This window comes from Rhinolophus sinicus, linkage group LG07 (assembly GCF_036562045.2).
Source record: "Rhinolophus sinicus isolate RSC01 linkage group LG07, ASM3656204v1, whole genome shotgun sequence".
Classification (NCBI taxonomy): domain Eukaryota; kingdom Metazoa; phylum Chordata; class Mammalia; order Chiroptera; family Rhinolophidae; genus Rhinolophus; species Rhinolophus sinicus.
Window position 1 is genome coordinate 92,831,833 of NC_133757.1, and position 14,431 is coordinate 92,846,263.

At 39.3% G+C, this 14,431-nt stretch overlaps 1 protein-coding gene across 2 annotated transcripts in view; it reads right to left on the minus strand.

Annotated features, from left to right (window-relative positions):
• The window catches only part of SH3RF1 (SH3 domain containing ring finger 1), a 150,853-nt gene that overhangs the window by 26,721 nt on the left and 109,701 nt on the right, over positions 1 to 14,431 (minus strand). For both annotated transcript variants that reach the window (XM_074338300.1, XM_074338299.1), the window contains exons 5-6: positions 9,061 to 9,363; positions 3,920 to 4,030 (exon numbers count right to left, since the gene is read on the minus strand). In XM_074338300.1, the coding sequence (XP_074194401.1) occupies positions 3,920 to 4,030; positions 9,061 to 9,363 (414 nt within the window). The remainder of the gene's footprint in view (positions 1 to 3,919; positions 4,031 to 9,060; positions 9,364 to 14,431) is intronic.

Consider the following 14,431-nt stretch of genomic DNA (forward strand, 5'->3'; position numbering starts at 1 on the left):
ATACTAGTGATTGGAAAAAAAAAACAACTTAGGTGTTACAATTCAATAAAATTAAGATAAAGATGGAACGTGGTGGAGTCTTTCATCTCAAGTGGATGCTCAAACCATTCAACTGTGGGTATGGCTATGAAGAAAAAGAAAAAAATTAAAGAGTATATAAAAAAGGGTTAGGAATAAATGCTTAGAAGATGACGTCTGAAGAGGAAGATGCAATTAAGAATGTGGTAATTTTTAAAAATCTCTCCAGGAACAGTACCTCCCTCACAAATTGTAGATTTATTGTCCTACAGCTGATAGGTAAGAAGAGATACCAATCCTAGTTAAGTGACTCTGTAGAAATTATATAAGGTCTCTATGTCTCACTATGCCAATCTGTGAGATGGAGCTATAATTAGAAAGAGTTTAGGTAAGCTGCCTATCCCAGTGCCCTGGAGCACAACAGAAGCTCAATAAATGGAGGCTACAATTATGATTTATGATGCCGGGAAGTCAGAGACCGTGTTACTCATCTTTGTCTTGCTGGCATTTAGCCTTGCAGACAGAAGATAACTGATCCTCAGTGAGTGTTTCACAAAGGAGAACACATACTATGTTTCTACCTCTTAGAACAACAGGACCTGGATCAAAAGGCCGTGGCTCCTGAGATGCTAGAGTCCTTCTCTGTTGTTGGTATGGCGGTTTTGGCCGTATTCTACCCCTCGCCCTGATTTTCAGAACTCCTGCCAAATCCAAAGGCTCTACTTCTTCTTCTCAAACTACCACGGTTGGCAGTCCCATCCTCTTCCTTCCAGAGCCCTTTCCTGATACCATTGAGAGCAGTAAACTCTGCTTAGCCTCCACCAAGGGCTCCAATGGACTAATTACATATTGGCTATTCTGACAACTTGACATCATTTAATTCTGTGTGTGTGTGTGTGTGTGTGTGTGTGTGTGTGTATGTAAATTTTTTTTTTTTTTTTTTAGTCCGGGTTACACATTTTGGGAATGCAATCTGTTTATAAATTGGCTATGGGCTATATATCTGGCCTTTATTGACCCGGCTACCCTGTGACATTACAGCTACACACCTCTCAGCCCGGACAGGGGGTCAGGATTATTAATCACTTGTTTAAAAAGTCCTGCTGCCATTGAGCAGAAGATATGAGACTAAGATCTTTATCCTCCTCCCCTTACAAAATTAGTCAGAAAAAACTCTCCCTACTATTAATAGTCTGATGTATGAATTACATAGATGGAATAACAGTCTTGCTCCTAATATTAGATATTTAACATTTTAACTGTACATAGGAGATGTATGAGACAATTTGCTCAGAACTTCATGCTGCATAAAAGAATAAAAAGTTTCAATTCATAAAAAGCTACTAGAAATAACTTTCATTTTCGATGCTAATGGTGGCATTTATTACCAATAAATCCACACCACGAAAAGCATGGTTTCCTTCTTACCAAGCAGCATACTATTGCTGTGATAGAGCTCAAAGTCTTGGGAAATATTTCAAATTTTAAATAGGATACTTGCTATGATTAATGTAAGATGCAGAGGGCACGTGCTACTGAGATTTTTTTCCACTTAAACCTAAAATATTAAGTCCAAAATATGTCTTCCAACTGACCAGAGACTTTTCAGATCTAGACATCTCCTGGGATGACAGATATGTCTGTTTATAATTAGTTTTCCATTAATGGAATTGGCACAGTAGACATACCGTTTAATAAACCTTCCTCTTGCTTAACATGCAGATTTTCTTAGGACGAAATCGTTGAATGTAAATTCATTTTTGTATAGTCATGCTCCCTTGGGACCTGTCCCATTGATTTGCCCTAGAGTGCACCACCAGCTAAAAGCAACTGGCCATTTACTATATTATAAAATTTCTAGCCCATAAGAGGTGAAACTCAGCCAGTTCTATGTCTTTTCTGCTAATTAATTTTTCTAAGGTCAGAAAAATCAATCTTTTTTTCCCTTAAGAAATCAAGTTAGAGTTTTTCCATGCGAAGTAGTGGGAAATGGGAATACCAACTAGCTGTGAATGTATTTAAGGTGGGAAGGGAAGGAAGGAAAAAAGAGTTGTCTCTGGAGGTGAGAGGGCAGGATGATTATGGAACTTGACTCTGGTCAAAATACCCAGGGCTATGAGAATCTCAGAGAAACCACATTTCAATAAGTTAACTGAATTTCATCTTCTCTCCAGATGAATCAACACAACTTCTCCTCCTGCACCAAACACATAATATCAAGGAAGCTATAATCATGCCGGGAACTTAAAAAAAACAACAACAAAAAAACCTTAAACCTCTAACCAGAACATTATTAACTTCCATTTAAATACAAGAACATGCTTAACTCTATAAAAAGTTCTCAAAAGTATAAGTCGAGCCAGCTAATAACTTTGCATTTATTTATATCCCACCTTGTTTCAAAGTCAGTTTTCAATTATTTCTATTATAAAAATGTATCAAGACAAAATAAACATAAAAGAAGAAAAATGAGGCAAAAAGAAAATGAGGACAATAAAACTAGATGGGGCCAACATTTTGACTCATATATTGTGAGATCCCTGCTGGAAGAGGGTGGGTACCAATTTGGCTCTAAGCATTCTAGCAGAGAGAAATATAATCTTTACAACGTATATAAAATCCACAACCTAAAAACAAACCAGCTGCTCAGAAGCCTCACGATTCCTGGTACAGAGAACACCAGGACAAAATCGCCCAGGCCCTCCACGGCGTTCTCACAGGAAACCAATGGCACATGTTGCAGGCCCACCTTACAGCAGTCCTCAGCCGACGCCAATAGTGAGATCACCGAGAGTCATCAGGTACTATGTTCTAGGCGCAGTGCTAACTCTCCCAAGTGGGTACTATTAGTCTCATTTCACAGGTAGGGACATGGAGGCTTAAAGAGGCTGAGTGACTTTTCACAGTCATATAACAAGTGGCTGAGCTGGGCTTCCAAACCAGGTCTGTGCCCCCATCACCGGGCCACAAGGTTTCTCTGAGAGCATCACGGCCAGAAAAGCAACTTAGAGGGGTGGGGGTCCACTGGGGTGATCTGATTTAGTGATCTTTTCTATCCTTATTCCACTCAGCATTGGATGAAATCGTCTGAAAGAAAGCACCAGCTAAGGCACTGGCCTGGATGAGAGAGATCTCAAATAGCTGGTTCCTTACAGTTGAACCACCTGCAATTTTAGGAAACAGGGATTTAAACTATTGTGTTTTTGCTGTCGGATATGCCTGTTTCTCCCCTTTTAATTTTCTCTCCAGAGTGTTTTTCTTTTTATCTATTTCCCTTCGTTGCCCTCATTCTTCCCCTTAACTTCCCCTATTTGGAAGTTTTGAAGCAATTCGTGTGAAGCCTCTGTCTGCAGAATGCTATGCTCTCAGAAAGAGAATGAAAATAATCTGAGGGGCCTTCCAAGGCAGCAGGGATCTTTGGGTGTTCATGGCTACGGTTATACCAACAGAAGACAAGAAACTAAAAGGTGACTTTGTACATGGAGAGATTTGAAATCGACTTAGCGTGTGACTCACAGAAAACCATTTAGCCTTAAGGATCCCAGTTTCCTCAGTATTTCTATTAATCTGTCCTTGTAAGAAATAAGCAAGGTCTGGAAACTCAAAAGAAAAAAAAGTTAAGCCTTCAGGAAGTCAGTATGAAATATAATGAAAATTTAAAGTAGTTTACAGAGCTCTTCTAATAGCTTCAGGCCACTGATCGCATCGTTAAAATTTTTGCAGGCTGCAGGCAAGAGACTTTCTAATTTCTTTGTAAGACTGACAGAGAAAATAGATGAAAGCTAGAGATGCACCCCACCTAGCAAGTGTCATGTAAACTGCAGGTGTTAGGAGGTGGATGTGCCAGACTAACGTGACTAATACCTAATAGAGAAACAGCGATGGACAAAACTATACTCACTCCAAGGGCAGCTGGGTAGGGAACATCTGATGGGAAAGTGAATGAAGGGCCAGTCGTCACTGGGCTGCTTGGGGGTGGGGTCACAATTAACCCGGTGGTACTTATATGAACCTGTCAAGACAAAAAAAGGTTAATAAAAAGACTATGTTTAATATAACAGCTTATACCAGCTTAACCTTGGAAAGACAAATCACAATTTAAAAAAAAAATCAGTGGTTTCTATTATTTTTGGAAGGCAGAATCCTTTTCAGTGTATTCAACCCAAACGTACTGCTTATCTAATTTGTATTAAGACACTGGGGAGTCACATGATAAATACTGGTCACTACAATGTTTGACATACAGAATTTAATGACTGTTGCCTTTCACAATAACAGACTGCCTCACTTTGGATGCTATGGGGAACCAAACTGGTCTTTCAGATGGTTAGCCTGGTTTGACTAGCCTACTACCATGCTTCCCGGAAAATAAGACCTAGACAGGCAATCAGCTCTCATTTGTCTTTTGGAGCAAAAATTAATGTAAGACCCAGTCTATTATTATATTATATTATATTTACTATACATTATATTTATTATGTATTATATTATATTATATTGTATTGTATTGTATTATATTATATTATATTATATAGACCCAGTCTTATATTATAGTAAAATAAGACCAGGTCTTATATTAATTTTTGCTCCAAAAGACGCATAAGAGCTGATTGTCTGCCTAGGTCTTATTTTGGGGAAACAGGGTAACAAACAGGGTAACAATTTCCCTGAAGAGCCTGTTTAATACTTACCTATCTATCACAATGTGAAGTCTACGACGTGAAATGCTTAAGGTATTTTGCTATTTTCACAACAATTTGCATGATTTCTACATTTCATTGGGGTCACATAATTAAAATGCAGCCACCCAGATGTGCCTATAGCAGGCAATTATTCATACAACCTTTAAAGGAACAATGTCAAGCCAAATCAGCTGTTTTCAAAGGTGTCTTAGCCATGATACTACCCAAGATTAATTTACTAGGAAGAAACTGGGTTATTCAGGTTATTTCTTCACTTGTGTTCGGTTACACAACCAATTTCAGTCAAGTTGCATATCAGGTCCAACTGAGAATGTCATGGTGTTACTTGATGCTGCAGAAGTTGGGGTGTGGGTTCCTGTGCAAATGGATCACTATTAAAGGAATATGATTGGCTGCTACCTTGTTTCCCCAAGGAAACAATGCTATACCTAAAATGCCTTTGTAATAGAAACTTAATCCCAAACATACTTTCCTCAATTCCCATAAATTAAGAAAATAGATCAGGACAAAGAAAAGCTCAGAGATCAGTTCCCAGGGGGCCTGAAGAACTTTCAGTTTCCCACTGGGTTAGGCCCTGGCAAGGCCTGGGGAGAATCAGCATCACAGCACACGATTTACTGTCACAAATAAATCTGTGTTATACATGGAAAGTGCATCCTTTTAAAATTACCTCTGTACCTATGAGCTCATATATTGATTGAATCTAAGCAGCTCCTATGGGTGCCACTAACAAGAGTTTCTCCCCAAACTCTCATTTTCTGTCTGTCCTGGGAACCAAAGTCTATTTCTAATCAATTTCTAATGGGAAGCACACTGTCTTTTCATTCTGGGATAATTTTATCCCGTTTATAAACCTGTTTACATAAACAGTTCAAGGGCATCTGCAAGTTGGCAACACATAAAAGATGGAGGCTTTCTTAGAAGATACAAAGAAGCTCATTTCAAAGTGTACACCATTATCAAGGAATCTTTGGGGCAGACAATTCGCTGTACTACAGCTTCCTGGGCCTGACCCTACAAATATGTGAAAAAGATCTCACTATTGACTGACATTTCTCTGAAAGCTCCAGATTGGGAATCAGGATAATTAGCTGCTAATACGCTCATGGTCTTGGACCAGAGGTTACCGACAGTCTCTGGCATCACAGACATGGGACTGAAGCACTGAACACAATGAATCCTGCAAGCACCATTCAACATGGGACCGCTCCTCGCGCCGGAGTAAAAGAAGAGATGGAACTCACCAAAGAGTGACGAAAAAAAGCAGAAGAAAACTGGCTGAGCGTGGGCATGTGTAGAACAAATGCCCTGAGGAGGTACAACCTAAGTTTCTACTGTGCTCATCCTTTTCTCATGGAACTGAAAATTAGGTTGTTTTCCCCTAAAAGAGCTCTGTGGCTGGGGGCAGGGGGATGGAGGAGGTGGGGAAGAGGGGGGGAAGGTGGGAAAAGCAAATGGGAACGAGTGGGTGGGTCTTCTTGCTTTCCCTGAAGCCACTAGCAATATAAAAATGGCACAAAAACACTTAATATTATGAATTTCTCCTCCAGTTGGCAGTGGCCAAAAACTACCATGTGGCCAGAGGAGCAGGAAACACGTCTTGGTTGATTACAGTAGCATGCTGCTTTTACAGACGTCAATCACAGACCCCTGGGCACCTCTGTTCCAGTGACCACGTGGACAGCACAGCCTATAAATAATCTTCCAATTTATGTACTTCAAAGTTCAGCCTTTACTGAAGAGTCACCAAATACAATAGCAAAACAGTCCTTTGCGCCATTCTTTGGTCCATTTCCCTATCCCGTTGCCTAGAATTTGGATGAGACAGAGAGAGACCTCTAATTACCACAGAGAAACATGAGGATAAGGAATCTAACCATACGGTGGAAAGATGAGCTGGAAGGTGCCATCACACCGTCACTAAACTATATGTAGACTTCACTGGGGTGAGAGAAAAATGAACACTCACTTCTTTAGGCCCCTTACTTTGGATTTTTAAATAAATGCGACCAAACCTAATGAAGGAAAAGCAAGACAGAAATCAGGCCAATAGCAGGAGACACATTCAGCCATAGGCTTCAGTCAAATCTACTGACAGGTCCTTTGCTGGGCAGAAGAAAAGAAGAGCCCTATTTCATAGGTGCACACGTGCCGTTGTCCCATATCCACTCATCTCCACAGCTAGGAGAGTGTTTGCCTATCACATATGCTACACCTACTCATTGCTTTATTGTGGACTGCGGTTCCCTCCAACGTACACAGTACCCTAGACAAGTAATGTTTTCTGAAGACCTAGGCTGGAGAAACCAGGCAGCACTTCAAACACCCCCCTTCCCCCCCTATTTTCTTCTAGAGGTAACTTCTCCCTGAGGCAATCGTTACCACTGAAAACAGAACGCATTAGTTGTTGGGAGGAGGGGTGGAATGGTCGAAGAGGAAACTGTTTTAATGGGAACACAGAGAGAACCTTGTTTCCTAAGCTACTCAAACCCAAACAAAAATGACTCCGTTTTTGCAGTCCTCTTTCCCAGGTCTGATGAGGCAGCATCAGACATGCTCATACCTGACTGCTGAGTTCGCCACAAAAGATACAAATGCTGAGTTTATCTTCCTTTCTCTTTTAATTTTCTCAACTGCCAAAAGATTACTGCCTATCCTTTTAAAACTATTCCCACGCTGAGTTGCCCCTATTCTTAGCAGAAACTTATCTTTTATTTCAAGAAAACATCATTGTGCGAATGTTGCTAGGTCACAGAATAAAGACCAGTCAAATGATCCAGGTGGTTTGCTTTTAGTGACTCGCCAACTTGTCGAGCTCCCTCTATCGAACCTAATTCAAAAATCTCCAGAGGTTACCTTTCCAGAGTAACCTCACTTGGTACTTCTTGCTCTGATCTATAAACCAAGTCTACTTTTCACAAAGTATAATTAGTTACATGGAAAATAACAGGATTCTCCTCTCTACCCATTTTTTCAGGTGACTCATTCATTCAACAAATATTTATTGAGTGCGTCTATATGTCTGACTTGGAGACATATCAGTGAACAAAACAAAGACCTCTGCCCTCATTGCCCTCGTGTTCTAGGAGGACGTGTGTTTGTGTCCTATGTCCCTCTTAAGATCAAAAGTTTCATGGCCCTACCGCCTAAAAAACACTGACAAACCACAATGCCATTCGGAGAATGAAAGCATTTAATTCACAACCAGCAGTGTGAATCTAAAAGAGCAGGGTCAAATAAATGAGTCTGAGAGAGAACGATTTTTAATACTATTGGCAAAGAATACCAAAAACTGTATTGTAAATGTTTATTCTGTGGTCCAAAACAGGTATTTATTAAATTGTGTAGGCTTCTTGAGAAGGACTGTGTCTTCCCTCCCTCACCACTTCCTCTCTCTCTCTCTCTCTCTCTCTCTCTCTCTCTCTCTGTAAAATAATTGATTTTTATGTGTGTTTTTTTAAACCTACAGCTATACTATGGTTTTTCTATAGAATGTAAATGTAATTTTGAGTAGAATGTAAAATCTGCATGAATTATGAGAGTTCAAGGGAATCTCTCCCATTTGTGGCAGGCTACTGTGTTCCAGCCTCTCTGACCTTCAGGTTGAGGAAACTACAGCTGTCATCGAATTGGGTAACTACAGCAGCCCTGTGACTCAGGCAGGGCCACAGTTAGCTCATTTTACATTCCAGAATTAAGGTCTAACTAGGAAAGTCCTATTATCTTATTTATCTTGGTATGCCCAGGGCCTAGAAGGGTCTATAGTAAGGCACTCAATAAATGTTTGCCAAATGAACGAATGTTCCCAATTATATCGTGCATTTCTCTTCACACGAGAATAACGTGTAACTACTTTGTAAGACAGGCCAAAGTCTTGATGAACAAAGAGCTTTAAAAAAACAAAAAAAAGCTACACCAATTTTTAATTTAAATTGTTTCTTCACATCCTTCCTCCATAACTCTGACAGGGAAGCCTAACTATCAAGGGAAGTTATCTGCAGCATCTTCAGTGGGGATGGAGATCAAGTTTTAGTTGGCGAGATCTCCCAAAGCAGCTTTTTGACACGGTTCTGTAAAACTGAGGGATTGCTTAGAGAAACTTTCAATCATCGTGTAATCTCTGACCTTTCTTTTGAAAATGACAGAGCAGTTTGGGGTGAATGCACTCAAGTTAATTTCCCATACTCCATTTCTCCCCGTAGAAAGTGAGAAAGGCTTTTGCTCCCCTCCTACCTTCTGAAAGCTCCGATAAGCGGTAAGTTTCAGCCAGTGAACAAACACGCTGGCGCACAGATCCCTGTTGTGGCTGAGCTCTTGCCCTGCCTGCTGGAGAACTTACCTGAGAAGGGGCACTGCAAGAGAGGCCCGAGAGCTCACTGATGCGTGCCGCGGCGGTGGGGTTGCTGGAGCTGATGAGAACAGGAGGGCTGATCTCCATGGAGTGGCGGTTCTGGGACGCCTGGGAGGATTTGCTGGCCATGGTGAGGGAAGTGAAGGAGTGCCTCTTTTTGGTGTTCTTCTTGGTGTCAGAGTGCTTTGGGGCAGCGCTGCTCTGGGCTGCCGCCGAGGTGCCTTCTCCAGCATCACCTCCTGGCACCGGAGGCTTATCCCACTCTATCAGCTGCTTAGCAGCCGAGTTGAACTGCAAACCAACCAATCAACAGAAGAAGGTCAGAAAATTCTCAGGGACTCAGGGAGACTGATTTTTCAACGACGCTTTTATCAAAAAACTTAATGTCACCACTTGAAAGTTTGTCTGTGCAAGTACGTATAGATTTTTTTTTCCATGGGAGACGTATTTTCTCTCAAATCTGGGATTTCATTGTAGTGTCTATGTCACCGATAGAGATATTAAATCAACCAAAAACAATTTCAATGCAAGACTAATATGGTTAAGAACATTTTTTCCCCAGGAATCTTCAGAATACCTAATTTTAAAATTTGCCCATTGTTAAATGAAGTTATTCAGTTCACTGATAAAATTTAGAGAAAAGTAATCAAAAGGGTACATCTGTCTGACTGACGACTCCACTGCCCAACAATGCCGGGAATGTGCTCAGAGCACAACTGAACACTGAAGGGCAACTTCTGAGTTTGGTAAAAATGAGCAAGATGACAAAGAATGAAACCATTAAATGTTAACTCATGCACTTCCTTATAAATGAACTTCCTGCCTCTATGTATTTGGGGGAGCCTCACAAAAAAGTTGGTAGAAACTTGATATGTTTTTTGTCATGTCATTGTGTTATGTTGCCAGGCACTTAAATTTTAAATCATAACAGGGTAAAACATGAAATTCAAGTCCTGTTTGCAAAGCTAACTTAGTCTATTTGAAAACTTGTCTGAGTGTGAAGTGAGGGCACCGGGGGTCATAAGCTGAGCATGAGATGATAACACCAGCAAGAAAGGAAAGAACACAAGTTTTTTGTTTTCCTGGAGGTAAAATATAACATTTCCGGAAAGCTTCAATGAAAACAAGCTGCATAAAACCTATTAGATATTACAATAATGAGAAAACATTGAGTATAGTTTAACCTGTCATAAAAAAAATTAAGACGAAAAATAAACTTTTAAAAGGTAATTTAGAAAATATTAAGGATAATAGAGATTTTCCCATCTCAGCAGTTCACAAATGCCTTTAGATAAAATAACATCATCAATTTTTTTTTTTTTTTTTTTTTTTTTACCCACCTAAATATTTGGGACCATGTCTTTTCATCCTGTTGATGAGAACGTCCTACTAGAAGAATGGAAACCCTGTTGGTCAATATTTAACAAAGTGAACTTGCTTTGGCACAAGTGGCTGTTCATAAAGCTGTATTAATTGCAGCTCAGAAGCCGGTGCTTCTATAGACGATTGCAAATGGATTAGCAATTTGTTCCTGTGGTTCCCCCAAGGACTCAAATCCATCTGGCCTGTCTGATCTATAATTAGTAGGGCACATCTTTTTCAAACATGAGCAAAGCTCTCCTTCAGACTTCCAGTATTTTTTCCATGTGATAACTTGGAGTAATAGGTAGTTAAGCCCCAGTGACAACCATCAATGCCTGACGTACCAGTAACCGGAGAAAGAGGATCATGACTCTTTGTGCTGTGTGCTTCCGGATGAAGAAATGAGGTACTGTTAAAGGGTGGCCGCATGACAGCATCAGAATAGCATTTGACCAAGGGATCCAGAGTTTACAAACCCTACCTTGGGTAAGCCATGTCACCTTCTTGGTGGTCCCCAAGAGAATCAAATGCCCAAAGGAAGCAATGCATGTTGTATTCCTATGGTGAGAGTGGCCCAAACCTCAGTGTAGAGCTCTAATAAACGGCAGTGAACCATGTGGTGGTCGGGTCCTCATTCCCACACAGGCTGGGTGTAAGGAGTCTGACATCGAAGCAGACAGAAGAGCTACCCCATCCCCCTCATCCCACACTTGTCACCCCAATGAGATGAAAGGCCAGTGTACCCTGCAATGCCAGGGGGCAAGGGGAGCGAGAGAGAAAGTCGTCTTACAGTATAAGCTCACTGGGATAGACCCCAAGGCACAAATCCTCAAAAGTATGACCTGATCGGTGTGCTAATATCTGACCAATTAACTCAGCACCACTCCTGTTACATTGAGTGAGAAATAGGGGTAGGAGTTGAGAAGACTTTCTCCGCATTGAGGCCAAAAATATGAATAGAGAAAACTATGACATCTGCTTGATATCATGGATGAATTAATTCTGGGGTCAAACCATAGGTTCCCTTAGCAGTGTCTGTTCTGAAATACTCTGAAATATTACTATAGTCTAGTTATGGTCATAATTAGCCAAGTGTAATATTTTGCTAATATTTCAGGTTTCCAAATGCTGTGCTCTGGTATAAACACCTGAGAATTGAAGTATCATTTGCTATATTTCCTGCTGTTTTTCTCCATAGAAAAATACTTTCCTTGTGTCTTTCTCTATATCGGATAATTTCCATTAAAATAGACATTGTGCACCTATTATGTGCCAGATAACATGCAAGGTCTCGGAGATCTGAGGATGCAGAGAAATGGTCCCTGACCTTAAGGAGTTTGTAAACAGACATATAAATAACACAAGTGCGCTCCATAATTTCTTATGCCAGGTTTCTTTCATTCAATAATACATAAGCTTTCTGGAGATTTATCCATAGTGCTCCATGAATCAGTCGTTTGTTTTGTTTTGTTTTTTAAATTATGGTGTAATATTCCACTGTGTGGATATACCACAATTTATTTATCCATCCTACTGTTGATTCACATTTGGGTTCCCCTTCTCTCCTCTCCTGTTTCCTCTTCTCCCCTCCCCTTTCTCCTACCTTCCCTCTTATAGATTTTGGCTATGAAGAACAATGCTGCCATGAATACTCTTGCACGTCTTTTGGTGGACACAGCTCTCATCTGGATATTGAGTATATGTCCAGGAGTGGAACTGCTGGACCACAGGGTTGGCATGTTTAGAAAAACACAGCCTATATGCAGAAGCATGTGTATGCAAGTAGATACATCATGGTGCGAGGAACTAGCAAACTGCAGATACAAGACCACAGTTCTAGCCCTCGCACCACCATTAATTAACTTCGTGATCTTCAGGGAACTAGTTTACCTCTCTTGATTGCAGCTTCCACATCCACACAATAAGGAAGTTGGAGCCGGTGATTTTTCTGTCTCTTTTAGCTCCCCGCATGTATAATAATCTTACTTTAAACAGGCATAGTTCATTTTTTCCTATTTCATTTCTTTCATGCCTCTCAATAGTCTGCTATATTTTTCTGCATTTCATTTTTACACATGGGTGGTAATATATGTTAGCAGGATATTTCATACTGTAAAATCACTTTAGAGTTCTTCTAAAGCAGCAGAGGTTAGTATTAAGAAATGCTATTCACTGCCTTTTTAAGTTCCAAGGAAAATCATAAAGTTAAGACTATTTCGCAGAAACATTAAGTAAATCAGGCAGAAACTTAAAGAGACCTTTGTTTAAGTGTAACTTAGCCTTGAGTAACAACAGGAAAGCAAGGATCTTACAGCTTTTAATTGAATTTTGATAAAGTTCATTTATGAATGTTTGTTTGTGCTCAGTAGTGGAGGCTTTCCCTGACATTTATCTATCCATGACCTTTAAGTTTAGGAGTGCACTCATCACCTGGAAAATAAATTTAATCCCTAAAATGCCTTCTCCCAAGCACCTGGTAAGGGATATTTGATAAGACTTAGGTTGGACACAAGGTAAAATTCAGCATACTAGAGCTAAAAGCATGCTGGACTAATGGGATTTGTTGACCTTAAAACGCTAATGTCCCTTTTTGGGAAACCTTAAAGTGTATAAAGAATTAGCCTTTGAGGTTATGAGAAATATAAATAAACACGAGAAAGGAAATACTGACAAAATAATAATGACAATAAGGCAGCTTAAGAAATATCAAAATAGTTTGTGTGTGTGTGGTGGTCCTGTTTGCTAAAGAGAGGGAATATGGCCTTTTAAAAAGATGGCTTCATTTTTTTTTTTAAAAAGAGAACAAAAATTTAATGAGAACTAACATAAATTTTTTTTTCTTTTTTTTGAGAACTTTGATGAGTTTATTTGAGCCAAACTGACGACATATGCTGGGGAGCAAGATTTCAAATGCTCCTGAATACTCACTATTTTATTTGAAGCTTTGGAGATGAATCACTCTGTAGCTTTTGAGCACTACAGAATACAAATAGTAGGTTTAAGGAATTTATAACCCATTAGTGTCCTTGAACCTAATCAGTTTCTGATAAAAGGCAAACAGACTTAACAATATAAAAGTGTTATGTTCATTATTTTTTTTAAAAAAAAGAAACAGTATAGATTATTATGAAGTAAAAAGTGAAAGACCTCAGCCAGTTTCCCACATCTGTCTCCCCCAGACCATTTCCCAGCTGTATCTACATTTAACAGTTTATAACATATCCTTCCGTATATTTTCTATGTAGATGTTGTTAAATATGCATCTACTTTATTAAATTCTAACACAAATGAAAACAAGCAGTACATACTACTCTCTCCTCTACCGACAGCTCATGAACATTTTTCCAGGTCAATAGACATAGGTTCACAGTCTGCTATTCCAATGTACAGAGATAATATAAGACACCCAAGCATGCCTGTGCAGGCGTATCTGCAGGGAAAACTTCTAAAAGTTAGATCAAAGTGTAAGCTTAAAACATTTTTTTTGAAGGACATTGTCAAATTGTGCTCTAAAAGAGTGTTAATTTTCACCACCTCCAATAGTGTATTATAAAGCGCGTTTCCCACACTATTAACAGTATCAAGTATTATCAATAATTTTAAAAACCTCTATTCATCGGAGAGGTAAGAAACCTCTCTTTTCTTTTGTATTTTTCCATTTATTAATGAGATTAAGCATCTATTTTCTCTTTCTAGGAGTTGCTTATTCCCATGCTTTATCCATATTTCTATTGGGTTGTTAGTATTTTTCTTACAGATTTGTAAATGTTCTTTTTTTTTTAAAGTGAATGTTCTTTATATATTCTATAAATCATTCTCTAATGTGTATGTATGTGTGTATATATGTGTATATATATCCATCCAAGTAGAAACAGTTTTTCAATTTAATTTTTACCTTGTGTTTGTTATACATAAATTTTTATTTTATGAGCCAAATTCATGAATCTTTTTCCATTATGGCATCTCAATTTAAAATTGTGCTTTAAAAAGCTTACTC